General features: G+C 45.5%; 1 protein-coding gene across 1 annotated transcript; it reads left to right on the top strand.

Moving 5' to 3' along the window:
- The first annotated feature begins 3,426 nt into the window (after positions 1-3,426).
- On the top strand, positions 3,427-19,711 carry l3mbtl1b (L3MBTL histone methyl-lysine binding protein 1b). Its single transcript, XM_036539726.1, has 21 exons — positions 3,427-3,555; positions 3,767-3,944; positions 4,539-4,704; positions 5,694-5,841; positions 6,239-6,290; positions 6,521-6,615; positions 7,940-8,044; positions 8,463-8,598; positions 8,915-9,006; positions 9,825-9,976; positions 10,750-10,826; positions 11,537-11,622; positions 12,143-12,253; positions 12,776-12,890; positions 13,232-13,331; positions 14,387-14,569; positions 14,989-15,129; positions 16,861-16,925; positions 17,565-17,731; positions 18,110-18,172; positions 18,610-19,711. Exons 1-21 carry the CDS (start codon positions 3,445-3,447, stop codon positions 18,736-18,738), a joined length of 2,472 nt encoding a protein of 823 aa, XP_036395619.1. The 5' UTR covers positions 3,427-3,444; the 3' UTR covers positions 18,739-19,711.
- Positions 19,712-20,914: the final 1,203 nt, after the last annotated feature.

Raw genomic sequence — 20,914 nt, 5'->3', positions numbered from 1 at the left:
CTACCTTAATATACGGGCAAAACATGATACCTAACGTTACATTGGTTAAATTTCGACTGCAGGCACAAAATGTGAGATGATACCATGTTGAGGTACTTTACCCATAAAGAATGGTGGTGGAAACTGATGCAACCTTTTGCCTCAAGTGCCTCGTTATTCTTAAATCTTACCACAAATGAATGAAGAGACACAGATTCCCTGAACTGGGTATTGTTTGGCAGTTTCTGCGGATTATTGAACCGCTCTTGTAATCTCGAGAGTGCAGGGGACGCCGTGCTACCGTAATGTCGCTAGCGACTACAGCTCTATTGACTCATTTTAGATGTGGCATGCTTAAAATATATATATATATGCTTGTTGCTGTTTGTGTTGTACAAGTTTCTAACTGCAAAACAAATACATTCATATATACATACGTACATAACAAAATGTATATAAATAGCATATAGCTGCGCCACCAGTGAGATGCATTTCTCTCACGTTGAAAGCGTGCGACGTGCGTCCGTCCCGCGGCTGTGGCACGAGCGCCGTCTCAAGGCACCACTTTCCCTACACATGCTGCGTTTGTCCTCAGCGTAGTTGTCGGGATATTTGAGATATTATAAAAACACGCACAAGAGGGTACTGCATTGTACCAACTCCATTTAATAGCTGGGGAGAGGTAGACTTGTGGTGCATATCAACGAAAGTCCGAACGATGCAGCCAGATCAAACTGTAAAATAGTTTCCGACCGGAGTAATGCATCGTGTTAGCAACACTGAAAGCGAATCACGCATGGTATACTGTTTGTCCGTTGCATTAACTCGGCTTGCTAGCGTCGCATTATCTACAGATTAAATGCGAGTTAGTGTTCTTGTATAACAGACATAGCAGACAATTTTATCCACTTGTCAGAAGGTTAACTTCTTCGCTGTATGATTTTATATAGCTATCAATGTACTGTGCTAAGACACTCCTATCGTCCTATAGTTTGTGCACACAATGCGGTTTACCACTATCTGAGCACAATGAGAATTGCGCGCCCCGGCTCGACGGACGCGTCTTTTTTTTTTAAAAAAAATCTCTGCGTCACCAATGATGTACGTATTGGGTTCATTATTTCTTATATGAAAACGCGTTTTGTTTATTTCGCTGTGCACAGAAGTTTCCCCACTCCAAGCAGCGACCAGTTTAACCATTTAAATCCACGCCCAGATTTGCATCGCGGACATAGCGATTTTGTTGCTGTACCTATCTGCCATCAATAGTTTGTGCTGAAGTTTGTCCTGAGCCGAAGTTGGCAGGAGAACATACATCCAGCGCATGCGCGATTAAACGCACATCAGCTCCAAGTAAGAGTTAAAAGAGAAACGAGGTGAGTTCCATAAATTTCAAATAATATCTTCTTCATATTACAGTTAACGACGCGAACAACGGCGGCTATGAATAGGACAGCGTTTGTTTTACAATTTGCACTGACTTTAATTATTCTCGCTGCGGGATAAAATACTAAATATTTTAAATTACAAAGGCAAGTTTGCATACAAGAAATTAAAAGCAAAGCAATTCTATATTTGTAGCTAGCTACTCATAACGCAGAATTACGATGTATGTCAATTTAGTGATTCTGGCTATTGTGTTGTGCACTTAAATATTTACCTGTTCCGAGAAAAACTGGAAACTTTGTTTTATAAGGATTGTGATTACTTCTAGCTAGGTAGCTATGATTGCTACCTAGCCAGCTAGCTAGCTCGCTAGTCATTTGAACTGTAGCTCGCTTGCTAGCTAGCTGGTTAGCTAGCTAGCATACATTCCGTGACAAGGTAAAGTAAAGAATAAACTAACGGCGAAAAAAACCCATAGAATTGTGAGATCTTATACTGAGCTTTTTGTTTATTTTTCCTAACGATAGCCATACTTTATTTATTTAAATTAATCACTATTATTATTTACATAGTTTTAACGTGTTGGGGGCCTCTTCCTCTCCTCCGCCATTTTGTATCAGACGAATGCTAATAATGGGCGCTCGTACATTACACTTATTTATGATAGGAATAAATTCAGGGAAAAAACTTGGAAAACGTAAACAAACAAATTTGATGCGTCATATATTGTTATTCAACCCTAATATGTATCCAACACATCGCGAAACAAGGTAAACTGAATTTTAAGTTAGCGTAAGGCCAAGAACGAAACGGCAATGTTATCATTAAAAGATAAAACTTAACTTTATAGCTGCACTGCAGAAAACAAGCTTAAATAGTATATTTTTAAGCTGTCTGTCGCTCTAACATCTTTACGTACAATCAAACAACCGGTTAAATGAAATATTGTTAAAACAAGTGAAAGCTGCACTTGTCATTTTAATTTGTGTTTGTCCGGCTGTCTCGGACCTGTACTCGTGAAAGTATTCAAGGTTTATCATATTTGTGGTTGTTTTGACGTTTATTTGGCATTGTCCCCCGTTTAAATGCGAAATATTACATGTTTTTGTTCCTTATTCAGGCAGCCTACAGTAATTGAAACAGACTAGTCGCCCTCTAGTGGTGGTCGCGTTAATGTCAGGCCTGGACTTGCTCGCATTGTATTGGCTACTCCCAGAAACTTTTCGCAGGTATTTTGTAACTGGAAGAATGTTACCCCAGTGTCGTATTAAATTGGTTATCGATATTTCTGGCCCTGCAGACGCATAGACAGCTCGTTTATGCATTCGATGTTTTGCTTATTTTTACAGGCTTCGGGTTATTATGATGTTAAATGGTTTCTCTTTCGTGGGTTGCGTTCATTTATTTATTTATTTACTTTCCGTTCCTTGCGCACATAGACAAGTGCCCTCCGTATTTTGCCACCAAACGTGTTTAGTTGATTTCCTGTTTGCGGGGTAGTGAAGTTTGGGGGGTTCATCGCGGTGCGAATTTTTCGCTGACATTCGAAAACGACGCGAAGGTGACAGATGTGTAACGCTTTTTGGTATAGTTATTCAGCTAGCTAGCACGCTAGCTATGTTGTAACTTACCCCAAGGCATATGCATATTATGCACGAATTTGATTTGCCCCTAAGCAGCTTGCTAGTTAGCTGTCTTGCATAATTATATGTGAAATATACAAAAGATTTAAGGTGAGATTTCTGATCTGCAACGTCATATCTAAGGCATGTTCTTTTTATCTAAATTAAACGTGTCCATTTGGATGCCATGTTATTAATGTTATGAAATGTTGTCAAGATTATTTGTCGTGCAAACAGTGTGTTTTAAAAACGGCATTTGGTGCATCAGTAGTGTACAAGGGAAGTAGTTCTGAAATGTTTTAGCGTGCTCTTGGGCCATCATGGTAATAGCCTCATTGGGATGTGACCGTGTGAAGTGGCTCTTTCCTCTTGCCTTTGTGTTTGTGTCACTGTGGGTCAGGGATTGACAGATCTAGCCTCTGCACTCTCGCTCAGGCGGTAAGGAGAACAGGGAACGATGACGGACACCCCTCCCACTGATGCCCCTTCATCCGGGGGAGACTTTGACATGATGAGTGCCCTGGATTGGAAGGATGGGATTGCGAGGCTCCCTGGGAGTGACATTAGGGTATGGAGTACACATTTTGAGCCCATACAGTTAACAGAGTAGCCATCTTTTTTTTTTTTAAATAAAAAAAAAACAAACTTTGTTCTTTCTCACTGCCAAACTCTTTGATTTAAAACATTCAGCAGCTGTTGCTTGGTGTGCCAGTGTGTATGTATGTGTGGGTGGGTGGGCTGGAGACGGTCTGTCAGTCACTCGCTTGTGTTGCCTGTAGTTTCGCATGACTGAGTTCGGGACCCTGGAGATCATCACAGACATGGACACGGACGCTGCCCAGCCCAGCAGTGACGCCCTCACAGCCCAAACTCAGGACCCCACGACGTCACACAGCCCCACCCCGCCGCCTGAAACCGCCACAGAGCCCGACCTGGCGCCCCCCTCAGAGCCTGAAGGTAGGGGGACTGGTGGGGACACTCACACGGTCTTCCAAGACTGGGTCTCAGTGAGGCTGTCCTAAATAAGTTCTTGTTGTTTTTAGCAGACTGTGAAAGCAGAGTTCTAACCATTGTAGTATGTAGCGTATCGTAAGGTGGCTGTGGGGCGTAGTGTATCGTAAGGTGGCTGTGGGGCGTAGTGTCTTGGAAATTAGGTTTGTTAAGAAAAGCATGTCAGCACTGTCAGAATATTTTTTTTTTGCTGTGTAAATGGATAATATTTAAGAGTTATGGGTGGCAGTGCAGCATAGTAGTTGAGGAGCAGGACTCGTGACCGAAAGGTTGCTGGTTTGATTCCACACTGGGGCACTGCTGTTGTACCCTTGGGCAAGGTATTTACCCCTCAATTGCCTCAGTAAATATCCAGCTGTATAAATGGATGATATTGTAAATAGGTGTAACCTGTGTATGTCGCTCTGGGTAAGAGCGACTGCCAAATGCCAATAATGTAATGTAATTAACGCAAACAGACCTGCTAAGAAATGAAATAATGTATTTTCTGGAGGGAAATGATTTTTTTATTCTGAGAAGCCATATTCACTTTGTTCTCAGATGCTCCCCTGGCTCCGGTGCTCATGTCCCAGAGTCCTGTGGCCCTGGAAGAGGCCCCCAGCGTGGAGGTGGCGAGCTGTGGGTCCTGTGGCGTCTCTGGGTCCCAGGAGAGTTTCCTTCAGGGCAAGTTCTGCAGTCCTGGCTGTGTCCAGCCTTCTAGCGGCAGGTATGTCAGACATCCTTACAGCTCAGGCCATGTGGCCCTTTCTGCTGCTCACCCTCTCAGCCAATCAGACTGCATCTCCCCCTCCTGCTCACCCTTCATCATACCCATCACAGCCAATTAGACTGCATCTCTTTCTCCTGCTCACCCTTCGTCATACCCCTCTCAGCCAATTGGACTACATTTCTCTCTCCTGCTTACCCTTTGTCATACCCTTGTCAGTCATTTGAACTGCTCATCCCTCCTCAGCCAATCAGACTGCGTGTCCCTCTCCCACACCCTTCACCACACCCCTTTCAGCCAATCGGACTGCATCTCTCGCTTCTGCTCACCCATCATCATACTCATTATTGTATTACATTATTGTCATTTAGCAGACACTCTTAGCCAGAGGGACTGTCCCCTCTTAGCTATTCACCCTACATCTCCCTTTTGTACTGCTCCCTTCAGATTTCATTTTCTGCTCCCCAGCGTCTTCCTCCACTGATCACCTCAGTTCCCTCACTAATTTAGGCCCACCGCTCCTGCTCTCTTCACCTCGCGTCCCATCACTCTTGTCATCTCCCTCTGCTGGTCACCCATCATCCTCTCCCTCTCAGCCAATCAGAGCGCATGTCCTTTTTCTGCTGTCACTCTGTTACTTACCCCTCCTTTCCCTCTCTTCAGCTGCTGCTGACCTGCAACGGCCCTGCTGTTCACCCCTGATTTCCTTAACTGTCACTCAGTTCGTAGTCCCGCGACTGTGGACTTTGTGTGTCCCTTGTTTTTCCCACATCTAAAGCTACGGATCCTGACAAAAACAGTAAAGTGTCTCCTAGTTGTAGTGTTATATGTACCCTGTGTCCTTTCCTGTATGTCAGGTCTGTATAAGCAGGTTGTGATTTTTAAGTCAGTGTGTGTGTGTGTGTGTGTGTGTGTGTGTGTGTGTGTATACATATATATATAATATTTGTATATTATTGAAAGGGCTGTTTTTTATTGTTCCTCTATAGGTCAACTCCGGGCGATCAGAGAGACAGGGGCAGGGCGACCCCCATTCCTGTTGTCGAGGGCGACCGGCTGGGAAAGCGCGTGAGGAAGAAGAGGAAGATGTACATGGACTCTGGTGACGATGATGATGACAACCCAGAAGAGGAGGAGGTGAGGCCTGCGCAGGTTGTGATGTAGCAGTGCAGTTCTCAGTCGCTCTGAGTCGCTCACACCTTCACCTTACATAAAACCCATTTTTTCTGTACATGGAAAAAGAGATGTTCTTCAATCCATAAATGAGTGGAAATTTGCTTTTTTATTTATTTTTGTCGACAACAAATGGCAAAACGTACAATCGGTGAAGCAGATAATATTTGTTGGTAAATCCAAGTGAATGCATGTACATAATAATCAGGTTTATTTAATTTTTAACCTGCCTTTGAGAGCAATCGTTTCTCATACTATAACCCATGGACAGAGGTTTTTAAAAAAAAATCTTAGGTAAGTGTTTTGAAAATTCATTCTTGTTTATACACTAGAAACACGTGTTTTTTGTTTGTTATTACAGGAGAAGGCCAAGGCATGCAAAGGAAGGCGGGCAGCTAAACTGGCCAGGCTGGGTAAGAGTCTGTGAAAATTTACTCTGTCTGGTTGTGTAAACCACTTCAACAGAATTGCAAGCGGAATCAGTGGTGCAATAACGTGGTGAAACATGAAGAGGTCATTTAATTGGACAGTTCGTCTCCATGACCAGCATGACAGATCGGCACATTGCACAAGCCTTTGTCATTGGTCACTTCAGTAACCCATGCTGGCCGATGAGTTTTTGCATCCTGTCTCCCCCGTGTAGTTACGGCCACGCCTTCCAAGAAGAAAGCGTGGAGCTGGCCATCTTACCTGGAGGAGGAGAAGGCCATAGCCGCTCCTGTGAAGCTTTTCAAGGAGGTCAGTCAAATGAGCTGTTTGGAGAAGGTGGGCTGATAAGGGGACAGTACAGTCACAGTCACAGGGTGTCCACAGGTGTATGGCATTACTTCAGTGTCCTGCCAGACTGAAATGTCAGGCTTACCTTTTTCTACACCAACATGAGCAGAAGAGCATGTCTGCTCTTTCACACGTTAGAGGAACCGTGTTTGCTGCCACAAACATGTGAGAGCACCTTGTTTTCAGAATCCACTCCCTCACTGATCAGACCGGTCGTGGATGTTAGCGTATTTTAACAAGCACTTGTGATATGCTAATGACTGCCCACTGACTGCAGTTCAGGTTGGCTAATGGCGCCGCGACACCCAGCACGTAGGCAGCAATCCTCTTAACAGTGAACCACCAGGATTAGGTGCTGGATTATGTCTCCTTGCTCGGGCAAAATGATTCACTTCTCCGTCTGCACCCGCTTCATTGTCCCCTCAGTCTGCTGAGAAATATGAAATAATAAATTTAATGAAGAGGGGGAAAAAAGTCATAATGGTTTTATTGATTAATGATAATGAAAAATTATGTGGGCAGTTCAGGTGAATGTAGTTTATGATGAACGCAACCACAGTCCTGCAGGATAGGACACTGAAAGGATATGTCACACTGTATTATTATTGTGGCTTCTTAAAAGACTAGTTCTCAGGCCGTTCTAAATGACTTGTCGTGTTTTTAGTTTGAAAAAACTCTTAGTTTGAAAAATATTACCTTCATGTCAGAGTTACCCAAATGCATTCACAGTGTGACATAGGTGATCTTTCTTAATGAATTTTTTTTATTAATTACATTGCATTACAGTTATTACATTATTTCATACCTCAGCCCATCAGTATGAAAGGGTGTGGTTCATCAGATAAGATTCCCTGCTGCCGCCAACCCAGCGCTGTAATGGGCTACTGTCAGCCATCAGAACTGGAGAATCGCACACCATCATGCTACGGCAACTGAACAGCATGCTTTCAGGGTTCATCTTGGTAGCCCAAACCTCCAGTAGTGAGTGACCTCCAGTACAGTGTCACTCATCCAGAGGACTGTTAAGCACTTTGAGTACATTAGTGTAGTACAGTGTATTGTTGGTCTTGCTTTGCTTGCTGTACACTGCGAGAATGCTGTAGCCACTCAGTTCTACTGCAGATCAGCGTGCAGGGCAGATCGTTTACCACAGAAGTGTTCTGTATTAGATGGAGGGAGGAGATGGAGGGACAGGTAGAGGGAGACGGAAAGGTAACCACCCTCCGGGTAATCTGTGCGCCTCCCCGCCTTCCTGCTTCCCCGCCTTCCCGCCTTTGCTCCACAGCACCAGTCTTTCCCTCAGAGCCGGAACACGTTCAAAGTGGGGATGAAGCTGGAAGGGCTGGACCCGTGTCACCCCTCACTCTTCTGTGTCCTCACCGTGGCTGAGGTAGGTGGGGCTGTGAGGGTGAGGGTGTGGCCATGTAAATTAAGGGGTGGGGCCATATTTTGAGGGGTGAGACTGGGACTGTTTGATAGTAGAACTGTACAGTACTAGTCAAAGGTTTGGACACACCTGCTCATAGAAGGGTTTCTCTTTATTTTCTTTAGTTTCTTTATTTTCCCACATTTTAGAATAATGGTTAAGACTTCAAAACTATCAAATAACACAGCTGGAATTATGCAGTGACCAAAAAAGTGTTATGAGATAGTTTTGATTGTTTATTTTAGATTCTTCAAAGTAGCCCAAAAATACTTTTTAAAAAATAAAAAAAAAATTTAAAAATTGGAAAGAAATTCATACATAGATATCTGTCTATCTATCTAACATTCTGTCTCCCTCCTCCACATTCTAACCGCCAACGCAGGTCCAGGGCTACAGAGTACGCCTGCACTTCGACGGCTACCCAGAGTGTTATGACTTCTGGGTAAACGCGGACTCCTGGGACGTGAAGCCGGCGGGCTGGTGCGAGAAGATGGGACACAAGCTGCTGCTTCCCAAAGGTGTGTACAGGGAGGAGGCTGGTATATCCAACGCAGCTAATTCAGCAATATTACTGTTTAATCCTTTGGAAACCACCTGAATAGAAAACCAGTAATCACAGCCTTGTGGATTTCAGGATTAAAGAGAGTATACAGGCAGTCGTTCTGTGCTGATATTTATTTTTGTACAGTACGCTGTTCACAAAATTATATGCGTGATTATTATGGGCTGGGAGTCCTCAGACAAGCGCTAGCTCCTTTTCTGAGGGTATGTTTGTGGCTGCTTTAGAAACTGAGGTGGCGGAGCCACGTGATTGTGAGTTTGCTGGTGTTGCAGGGTGCAAAGAAGGAGAGTTCAACTGGAGCACCTACGTGAAGAACTGCCGGGGCCAGATCGCCCCCAAACACCTCTTCAAGAGTCTGAACACGGTGAGAGCTCGCCTCAGCCACGGACCAGGTCTTTTACCACACGGGTGCTGGCAAATTCACAGCAAGCCTCAATTAAGGGAGAGCCCAGTCTGCAGTATATTCCAAATTTCCCTCAGTCCGGCAGTAAATGACTGGAACATGTCCCTCCATGGCTCTCTGTTAGAGGAGACAAGGATGTGGAACTGTAATTAGGCGGTGGAGCGGGTTGCAGCTGTTGGCATGGTTTCCAGGATGACAGGTTTGAATGTCTTCATTGCTGCGCTTGTAAACACCTGGCTGCATTGATGGTTATTTTTCGGACCGTAGTGAGAACCCGGCCAACAGATAATGTCCCTGCAATATTTCTCTGATGTTAGCCAAGTTGGCGGCCAAGAATTCAGTTCACCTGGGACAGTGACTGCTAAACTGTAAACACAGGGATGCAGTGTAGTGATGTGGTCACTGGTTCCATTCCCATGTGGGCCACTGCTGTTGTGGTCAAGGTACTTAAGGTACTTAAGGTACTTTACACAAAAATACCTGTATAACCTGTGCCTATATAAGGTTTTTACCTGTATAATAGGATGTAAAAATTGAAAGTTGTTCTGTGCGTTAGCTAAGGAAATATTGTAATTTAATGGTCACGCCCCTTTCCTCCGCCACAGTCAGTGACTCCTTAGGGGTTCCGTCCCAGGATGAAGCTTGAAGCTCAAAAACACCTGCATAACCTTTTTTTTTTACCTGTTTTACAGAATAACATTTAAAAATGTATGGTTATCTTGCGGATTTGCTAAGTAAATGTGATGTAATTGACCAACCCCCCCCCCTCCACGCCACAGTCAGTGACTCCCTCGGGGTTCCGTCCCGGGATGAAGCTGGAGGCGGTGGACAAGAAGAACCCCTCCCTCATCTGCGTGGCCACCATCTCCGCCGTCGTGGACAACCGCCTGCTCATCCACTTCGACAACTGGGACGACACCTACGACTACTGGTGAGAGGGGCCCGGGCCTGCACACTGCGGGCGACCAAGTGCAGGCCATCAGAATAGATTTAATGAGTGGATTTAAAGTTACGGACACGCTTGAGTTTATACTATGTTATTTTATTAATTATTTATTTATTGTTTATCTGTCATTGTATATAGTCTAAATTATTATATTATAATCATTTCAGTATAATAATTAGTAGTGTGGGCAGTAGTGTGGCACAGTAGTAAGGAACATGGCTCGTAACTGAAAGGTTGCCAGTTCAATTCCCCGCTGGGGGACTGCTGCTGTACTATTGATGAAGGTATTTAACCCAAAATTGTCTCGGTAAATATCCAGCTGTATAAACTGATAAAACTGTAACCTATGTACGTTGCTCTGGATAAGAGCATCTGCCAAATGACAGTAAAATAATGTAACATAGATTCAAAGTAGGTTTCCAAGTGTGGGCAAAAGCTATGCTGAGTAGCTTTCACACAGTACCTACGCACAGCGGGGTTCCAGTCAGGGTGCATACATTCACACACAGTGTATTGCGTAGCGTAGGCAGTAGCACTGTACACTCTGTCTTACTGAGTGAAGTTTATCAAATGCAGTTTAGTTTCTAATTTGAACAGACTAAGAAATGGTCTGTTTTTCTGTGGTGCAATGGATATCAGAATTTCACTTTGCATAAGAAATTTTTCATATATTTTTGTTAAATTGATTATCGTAGTCCTGACATTGTTAATAAAAAGTTACGTTTCAGCGTGTTTTTGTTCTTTTTTCTGCATTAAAGGTGCGATGCCAGCAGTCCTTACATCCACCCTGTTGGTTTTTGCGAAGAAGCAGAATTAACCCTTACTACACCAGCTGGTGAGTAGGATTACCCCGCTCAGCTGTGACGTTAGCATATGGTTACCTGCAGATTTTGCTGCGTGTTTGAGGGTAAGTGCCAAGTGCAAACAAGAGCAGGCTGTCGTCTGGAAAGGTGCCAGGCAGATTGTTCATCTGCCGGAGGTAAACGGAGAAGAATCATTCACACACAGTGAGGTGCAGAGACAGTTGCTTCATCAGGCCATGGACTCCCAAGGGGACAGCAGTATATGAGAGGCAAAGTTCAGACTGCAGTGGCCCAGTTCTGATTTTTTTCCCCCCCATATATGTGACCCAATTTGGGTCTTTTTAGAACAGTGTGAACAGCAACAAAATGCATGAAGTCGCATCTTTTCACTTCTGATTTGGGCCTGATTTGGAAGTGGGAGTGTTTAGTGTCGCAGGTGATTTTTACATCACTCTGCACTCTGATCAGTCCTCTGTAGGTGAGCGCCTCACAAGGAGCTCTGAGGTCTGATCCAGGACCAGTGTTTCTTAGGGCCATAAAACCCAAGCTGCTCTTGGATGGAGCGGAACAGGAGTTTGTTGCTCTCCTGTAAGTGTTATGATGTGAGGATGTTGAGCATTAGCTGGGTCGTGTTCAGGGTGCTAGACTCAAGCTGAGTCAGCTAGCTTGAAGCCTAGCCATTCTGATGGGGGACACGTGACACAGTGGAGAATTCTTGAATAACGGCTTTTCTCATTCTCAGAATACAAGCAGCCGAAGAGCTTCTCTTGGGAGAAGTACCTGGAGGAGACAGGTACGCAGGCGGCACCTGCCCGAGCCTTCAAACAGGTGAGACACCTTTACCTGCAACCATTACCATGTCTGCTAGAGGACTGGGGGTGGGGGATGTTTTTAATATACGCTTAAATAAATAATTTATATATTTAGTAATATACTGAATATTTTGGCATTAATGGTACATTTCTTACATATTGAGCGGTGGTATGTGTTTGTATTTTGACCGATATCAGTGCAGTAACGCATTCTTAATGCTACTTGGTGCAGTGTAACGGTCATTTGCAGCCAGTTCAAAAGGAAATGAATGTGAAAGTGAAGGAATGGTGCAATCAAAGGAACAAGGAAGGATGAGAGAGAAAGGAGGAAGGAAGACCTTGAAGTAATAGTGAATGAGAGGAAATGGTGGGAGGAAACTGAGGAAGAGCAGAATAATTTGTGAATGAAGGAGCAGCTGTGTTGGAGACTGAATGTGAGTTTTTGAATGTTCTGTGAATTCAAACATTGTTCGATGTGACGTCTCGTCCCTGCCCCCCCCCCCCCACCCCCCCCCCACCGCCGCCGCCTCTTGCAGAGACCCCCCCACGGGTTCCAGGTGGGCATGAAGCTGGAGGCTGTGGACAAGAGGAACCCCATGCTGATCCGAGTGGCCACCATCGCGGACACGGAGGACCACCGGCTCAGGGTGCGCAAAATGGCGGTCGCAGTCTGACGGCAGGCGAACTGTCGTAAAAATGTTCCGTTTCGTTACATTGTGTTGCTTATTTGTTTAGCAGAGTCACTTGGGTATCTTACATAGTGCATCATCCCTGTATACAGCAGGATTTTTTGCTGAAGCCATTTGGGGAAAGTACCTTGCTTAAGGGCATAACCGCAGTGCCCTGCCTCAGTCAGACTTCCTTTTCCTGGTGGAGAGAGCTATTGCAGGCCATGGAGTGAGCCAAGCAGGTGGTGTGACTAGCCTAGGTGGCAGTTAGCTTGCGCGTTACATGTTACGGCAGACTTTTCCAGGTATGTGCATCAGGAAGAAGGCCAAAATAGTTAATTGCTGCACGTAATTATTATACGTAATAATTACATCTGATTCTGGAAATGGTGAGGAGGTTTTAGGCAGTAGGGATCTGGAGGGCAGTAGCGGTTTCAGTTCATCGGGGCCATTGGTCGCAGAATTCCTCCGGACTAAGCAGGCCCCTCTGTTCTGGCACAGATCCACTTTGACAGCTGGAGTAAGGAGTATGATTACTGGGTTGATGCAGACAGCCCCGACCTGCACCCTGTGGGCTGGTGTCAGAAGACGGGCCACCCTCTCCAGAACCCTCAAGGTAAAGACCCGGGTGGGTCAGTGACCCTCATTCGGGTGAGACCGTGGCTCCTTGTTCAGAGGGGAGCGTGACCTCTTATTTGTATGGGGCCCATGATCCCTGTCTTCCAGAACTCATAATTCTCTTCTCTGTGGCTGGAGATCTGTCTTCATTTTGCCTTCTGGAAATGACTGTCCTAAGCACGATTTGGTATGAAGAATTTGGCCTACTTTTTTTGTTTTTTTTTTGAAAGATCATTTCTCTAAATTTTCCCTCGTTCGATTCTCTCTGATGTCTTCAGCCTCTTGTTAAGTGAGTCTTAGCTGCGCTCATTCCTTACTGAGCCCGTCTCCCCACCTCAGGGACACCCGATGCCTCCACACTGCTGGGACAGGGCTGTCCCACCCCTGGCTGCAACGGTGTGGGACACGTCCGAGGACCACGCTACGGGACACACTACACGTCAGTAGCTGCCCGTCCCCTCTCTCATTTCCCTGTCCCCTCTCCTGTTTTCTGTCCTTTGTCTCCTGTCCCCTGTCCCCTTCCCTCTCTCCCCTCTCCCCTCTCCCCTCTCCCCTCCCCCCTCTCCCCTCTCTCCTCTCCCCTCTCCCCTCTCCCCTCTCCCCTCTCTCCTCTCTCCTCTCTCCTCTCTCCTCCCCCCTCTCCCCTCTCCCCTCTCCCCTCTCCCCTCTCTCCTCTCTCCTCTCTCCTCTCCCCTCTCTCCTCTCCCCTCTCCCCTTTCTCCTGTCCTTTGTCCCTGTCTCTGTCACAGCTGTCCTCTATGAAAGAAGCCCCTGCATTATATGGAGAACAGAAGTGAAGAGAACTGATTTAAACAAACAGTGGGTTTCCATGCCCCCCAAAATTAAGGCATCTTGAATTTGGTCTAATCGGAGGCGTGACTCTATTATTAAATGCACTGAAATATGCAGTTTTCAGAATGAGACTTTTCAAAATGGACTTTTGATCCCATTTCTCTGCCGTCTTAAAACAACAGACTCCAGCTCACATGTGTTTTCGGGGCTGTTTTAAAGAACAGAATGCCTGGCCATCACATCTGCATATAATTACTGGCTACAATGGATCTCAGCAAGCTGTGTACATCCCTGTATTCCTGTGTGTTTGCAGACTCTTTCCATTGTCATGACATTAAGAGATTGTGTGTTTTATTCAGTCTGGCGTTTGCCTTTCTCAGTTTATGTTGTGTGAAATGATTTATTACTGCGTAGATAGGATATGGAGTTATCACAACTGCTAGTTCCAGAATATAAACTGCTGGCTGAGGAAAGCTCCAAGTATCCCATCATCCCCGTGGCTGTGCAGCCCCATAGAGACAATCTGTACTTTAAAAATACTCTGTTACATCTGGCTCATACACCCCTTCTTAGACTGTGAGGAAGATGATAGAAATGTGTTGGCAGCTCCAGCTGCAGGAGCAGCACGTTGAGGTGCCAGTATGTTAATGTGGGTGTGCTAACATGCTGACGTGCTGCCCGGTCCCCCCCCCTTCGCTCCAGGGCGGTCAGCTGCCCCTACTCCGAAGTGAACCTGAACAAGGAGGGGCTGGTACCAGACCGGCTGAGCGGGGAGAGGCCCACTGCGTTAGCCGGGCCACACCGGGGCCGGCGCTCAGAACCACCCACGCCCACCCCCACCACCCCCGACCTGCCAGATGGGCCCGACGACTCACCCCACTCCAGGTGTGTGTGTGTGTGTGTGTGCGTGTGTGTGTGTGTGTGTGTGTGTGTGTGCGTGCGCGGATAGGTGTTTGTATGTATATGTAATTATTAGTTAATGTTGAGTATGGTGTTAAGTTAACTGGTGTTAGGGCTTGCATAGTGTTAAGCTCACACTCACTGGTCTGGGAGTGTTGCTAGCCTGGGCTGACACTGTTGCTCAGTCAACTTGAATGGATACGCTTCTGTTGTTTTGTGCTGGAAGTCGCTCTGGATAAAAGCTTCTGCTAAATGAATGTCATGTAATATAAAAAAAAAACTTTTAATGTCTGTGTCTGATTTTACATTTTGAAAAAAACTCAGGAGGATGGTGTCGGCAGGTTTGCCACGCCCAAACGCCTGAGATGTAACCATGTGCTCCTCTGTGTTATCTCTGCCTGCAGCGGCGGCAGGAAGTCGTGGAGTGTGGAGGGCGAGCGTTCGGGTCGCAGCAGCACCCAGAGCCTGTCGGATCCCTCGCACTGTGGAGACGAGCGGACAGGGGGCGCCGGAGAGCAAAGCCACAACGGCACAAGGCCCAAGAAGTAACTACCATCTGTCCCTTTCTCATTGATGCTTCCCCAACCGTGGGGAAAATCGGGCTCCTTGAATCAAGAGCAGGCTAACCGTGGCATCGAATTGAGCCAGTCGAAGGCCTGTGCAGTGCTGAGAGAATGGTTCTCATGACTCATTTGATTGTTTAACTTGTTAGGTGGTAAGCTAATAAAGCTCAAAGTGAAATTAGACTGTGCAAAGATTGCAACTGGTGCATTCTTTGCCTGTGATGTAGTTTTAGGATGTGTATTGCTTTAGGTTGCAGGTAGTGGAATGTTGCAGTCAGACAGGCATTCTCTCTTGGGTGGGTGTAGCAACTGGCGCTTTTCCACAGCCAGTGGTAGTTTTTTCCCACGTTTAGTAACATTTCTATCATGTTTAGTCTTGTCAAAATGGAAAGCGCAGGGTAAAAGTTGTGCAGTGAAAAAGCAATAATCAGACCAATCATGTGGCCCTTCAAAAGCAGATTGACACCCACAGGCCAGAGGATTCAAGTCGTCCGTTGGCATGCCGGCTTCGATTCTTATTTGTTTGCTCAGTCTCCACAAACAAAACGTCTGTTTACTTTTAGAATATATTCCAAGTCATCTATTTTCAGGAGGGCCTCGCACAGCCAGAAGAATAATTACTTTGAAAATGGGGGGAAAAAAGGAAAAACATAACCTTGTGCCAAAGTGACCGGTTTAAATTTAGATTTGTAGCCATATACTGAGGCCTCCTAATGTATTCATGACCCAGGATAAACTCACAAAGAGACGATACTTTTATAAAAGAGATGCAAGTGTGCAAGCAGATTTTTATGTCAAATAAATAAGTGAAATAAATAAAAATATGTAAACTATTGAAGTGTATCAGCATTTACAGAAGAACATCAGATTTTCCAAATGATGACATTTTTACAAAAATAGCTTTTTTCTTCCTGTACCATGACAATCAGTACTTCCTGTGTGCTCTGACTGCTGAAACGCTCCTCCGGTGGTCTGTGATGGTCCGGAAATTATCCATACAGGGGACGGCATTTTTCAGCAGTACGTTATGAGTATGAGGTCTGTGAAGTGGGTTTCCATCAATGTTAAATGAGAAGCATCAGAGTTATGTTGTTATATGAATGCGGTGGAGTCGTTGCATTCCTTTACAACTCCTGTGTGGACCCTTGGGACACCTTACAGGATTCGTTCAAATCAGAATCCATTCAAACTGAGATTTGCTCAGCTGGGAGTGCTGTTCTGCCGGGGGGGGGGGGGTCCTTATCTTGCTTGTGTCTTGCAGTGTCTGCTTCAGGCATTTAATCTTTTTAGTCTTGACAAAAGAGGAGTTTGAGATCTGATTGAGGGTTTAACCTTTTTAAAAGGGATTTATAAAGCGGACTGTATAAAAGCTATTTCAAGATTAGTTCTGTCAGCCGAAAAAGAGGACACAGATAGGTGGAATGAGTTGAAGGCAGTGCTTGCGCTGATATTAGTATGTAGTTTCAGGGTTACAGAGTCGTCAGTACGTGGAATAGATGGGCAGGATTCGAGGTGGAAGCAGAGACCCTGTGAGTGTTAAAGAGCAGGCTTGGCACAGTCCACGATGCACTCTGGACTACAGGCAGAATGGCAGGCCTTGCAGGGCGGAGTGGCTTGTTCTCATTATTAGACTTATGTTCGCATGCTCTTATGCAGTCTATAGAAAGTAATGCTTTGTTGGCCCTTGGCCACTCCTGCCCCTCTCGTTCGCAGGTCTGGACAGATTCCAAAGTGTCTGAAGCTGCACTTTGTCAAGCAGGAGATGGCAGATGGAAAAGGTACTGCGACCTCAGACGATCGTAAGGCTCTGTTTGTTGGTTTCAGTGTGTGTCACTCTCTTTCTGTGTGAATAAGTCTGTGACCTCACCATCACTCTGCTGTATGTGTGTCTGCGCAGACTGTGACCTCACATTCACTCTGCTGTATGCATTTTTGCGCAGACTCTTGCTGTGTGTCTGTGTCTGTGTCTGTGCGTGTGTTTCTGTGAGTGTGTGTGTGTGTGTGTGTGTGTGTGTGTGTGTGTGTGTGCAGACTGTAGCCCCCTGACTGAGCTCTGCTGTGCCTCTCCCTGTGCAGCAGGCCCTGCATGAGTCTGTGTGTGTGTGTGTGTGTGTGTGTGTGTGTGTGTGTGTGTGTGTGTGTGTGTGTGTGTGTGCGCGCAGACTGTCCCCCTGACTGAGCTCTGCTGTGCCTCTCTCCCTGTGCAGAAGGCCCGGTGAGTCTGCAGCAGGCCCTGCATGAGTCTGTCTGTGTGTGTGTGTGTGTGTGAGTGAGTGAGAGAGAGGTTTATGTATGTGGTTGTGAGTGTGGTTGTGAGTGTGGTTGTGAGTGTGAGTGTGAGTGTGAGTGTGAGTGTGTGTGTGCGCGCAGACTGTAGCCCCCTGACTGAGCTCTGCTGTGCCTCTCTCCCTGTGCAGAAGGCCCGGTGAGTCTGCAGCAGGCCCTGCATGAGTCTGTGTTCTCCCCGTCCTGCTCCTCCAGCCCCACGCAGCGCATACAGATGTGCTGGGAGAAGCACTGCAAGCTGCTGCCCGAGGTGCTGGGCCTCACCGCCAAGAGAGTGGCCAAGTGGAGCGCCGAGGAGGTACCGCACACACGGATGCACACACACACCCACACTCAACCACATACATAAACCTCTCTCACACACACACACACACACACACAATCAACCCCACACATACACACACACATGCACACTCAACCACATACATAAACCTCACACACACACACAATCAACCACATACACAACCCCCCCCCCACACACACACAAAGACAGTGGCACAATGTATACTAACCTCTGTTAATGAGGTATGAGCAAAACGGCTAAACCTCTTGATTACGACTGATATCTGATCAGTGCTCTGCAGGTCACGCTGAGTGCACCCTCACTGATCACTGCCTGCAGTAACAATAACAAATGCATAACAAAGATGGATGCTGTGTTCCTTCGTCCAATCAGGTTGCCAGCTTTGTTCGAGGCCTGCCAGGTTGCAAAGACCACGCCGCGACATTTAGGAATGAGGTAAGAGGGTTGTGTTTAGTGGCGATTGCTGCCTCCTCTTTATAAAGCTGGAAGGAGCTGGGCAGTACATTTTAGTACTTTATTCAACAGCTCCCCTGATACCAACAGCCCTCCATTCACACTTGTGTGCTTTGAGTACACCTCCACCCTGCTGCTCTGTACGGCCATATTCTCAGACCTGTGACCGGGGAAGGTTCAGAATGAGGAGGGTGAACACAGTGTTCTACCTGCTGCACATTTATAAACCCATGTCAGGTAAATAGATCCTGAATGGATGCACTTGGTGTTCTTGCACTTCAGTAATTAAACCACAGAGGCCTGTGTCACGGAGTTTACAGGATTGTTCTTTTCCAGTGTACTGGAACCCAGTACTATTGGAACATTGCCGTTAGCGGCTCGCCCAGTGTTGAAACGCTCTCCCCCTGGTCTCTCTCCAGCAAATCGACGGAGAGGCGTTCCTGCTCCTCACCCAGGCTGACATAGTCAAGATCCTCAGCATCAAACTGGGGCCCGCCCTCAAGATATACAACTCCATCCTCATGTTCAAGAGCGCCGACGAAGAGTGAGGAGGGGGAGAGAGGGGGAGCAACAACATCACTTCCTGAGCTGTCATCGCGCAGCAGAACTGTAAACCCGACAAGAACAACAGTGCAAGTCTTCCTTTTCATAGTGGTAAGAGACAAACGAACAGCCACACGTACAATTTGAAGAAAGAAAAGAAAAAAAAAACGTTTTGTATTGTAATATAGTGTAGATATGGTTCTCAAAGACGAGACTGTTCTTGGTGTGTAAATGAGTCCGATGTGGTCATCGAAGAGCCAGTCTAAAACCAGCGGTTGTAGGTTTGTAGAAAAACCTGTGATGGCTTTGTGGAAACAGCTGGGTGCCAGAAGACAGTAGTGACATTACATAACTTCCAAACAGATGTGTATCACCATAGACTGGCAAATTAAAATCTGCTTTTATTGTTGTTATTATTATTGATTCTTAAGTGGTGCATGTCAAGTGGAGCCAGATTAAGCAGAGTACAGTACCTTTTACTTGAATGGTGATTCTGTGGGTTTTTAATACCAGCAAAGAAAAATGTTAATTTAAGTTCTTAAGTTGCCTGAGAGCAAGCTTTGAACAGACGCTCATGAGGGGATGTTTGCAAGCTGTGGGCGTGAAGCGTTAGTCCTCAACAGAGCCTCCCTGAACAGTGATGCAATTGGCCACAAACTAACGTGCTGCAATTCCACATCTTGCCACAGGGAGGAGACAAATAATACTGTATGTTGGATGTTTATCGGTACAGTATAAGAGCGAGTTCGTAAGATGAGAAAATGTGGGGTGGGATGAGATTGGGGGGGGGATTTAGTCCGTCTCTCCATTATTTTAGTCTGCCGTTATTCACAATCAGAGTAAGGGCTGTGTAAGGGCTGTCGGCATGGAGACTGTGCTTACCTTTCAGCTTAGACATGGGAAGAGCTGGCTGGCACAAACAAAACTGGAAATCTTAACACTCACATGCCTTGGTTGTACAAATAAATCAATGTAGAAATGCGCTATTGATATCTGAATGTTAAATATGCAAAAGTTTTGATGAGCTACATCATTTTTTCCTATATAAATTTGGCATGATTTACCTCAATGTATAGTGTAAATAGCAATGTAGACAACTTCAGCTGTATAGCAAACGTGCTACAAAGGGAAATATGCCTATCTGTAATCTCTTCCTTTTTTTCACAGAAACGTTTCCCATTAGTTTTACGCAAATAACTCTTGCCTTTTAAAGGAAAATCTTAAAAATGTCTCTCACATTAATTAGCTGGGGTAATAACCCTCGCTGAGGTTTAATTGAAATGATTCTAATTTATTCCTTTGTAAATTCTTGCAAGTTGTATAGCTTTCATGAGAGATTTTTAACCTGATTGTCAGTGTTATACAGTGATACCTCTATGAACCTCATCCGAATGAGTTTTGAATGTGTACTTCAAACAATTGTTTATGTTCAGAGCAGGTATTTATGTATTTTATTTAAGTCTGGATTGAACTGACTTTGTGATTTGTGAAGATAATGTTACTGGCAAGGCGGACAGTTTTTGTATTTATGTTGGCAGCGTGTATGGAAGTGAATGATAATAAATGGATGCAGACATCCCCTCCTAAAAAGCTCCATGGTCCAGTGTGTTTATTGTCACCAAAATTCTCAAAAAGGTGCAAGACAAATGGAATAACCTGGAACATTACATTGTCATTTAGCAGATGCTCTTATCCAGCACGAAGGTTCCAGTTTTAATGTTACCCATTTATACAGGATAACACTGAGACACTTCTGGCCTAAATACCTCGCCCGACGGTACAACAGCAGTGCCCCACGGGGAATTAAACCAGCAATCTTTCGGTTACAAGCCCTGCTCCTTACCACCAGACCACACTACTGCATGCAATACTCATACATACATCTCGTATTCATATGTATTCTCCCTCCACATTCACACAGACACACTGTCCTTTGCAGAATAAACGGTCACTAACCCCAGTTTATTGCATATATCATAATGCCCTCTTACACCAATGTCCTAAATCTGTCTTTCAGGAAACCTTTGATTGAATTTATTTCCTAATTTTCACATATTAATCCTGAGATATAAATCACTTGCCAAGATTGTGTCAGCTCAGTGACATTGATTAAGGTCATAAACGGCTTGTGTTAGTGAGTGCCGCAAAGCCGCACCCCGAGTTGCCAAGAATATGCGTTCT

The sequence above is a fragment of the Megalops cyprinoides genome, chromosome 10 (assembly GCF_013368585.1).
Source record: "Megalops cyprinoides isolate fMegCyp1 chromosome 10, fMegCyp1.pri, whole genome shotgun sequence".
In the NCBI taxonomy this organism is placed as follows: domain Eukaryota; kingdom Metazoa; phylum Chordata; class Actinopteri; order Elopiformes; family Megalopidae; genus Megalops; species Megalops cyprinoides.
This window is presented reverse-complemented; position numbering and strand designations above follow the sequence as displayed.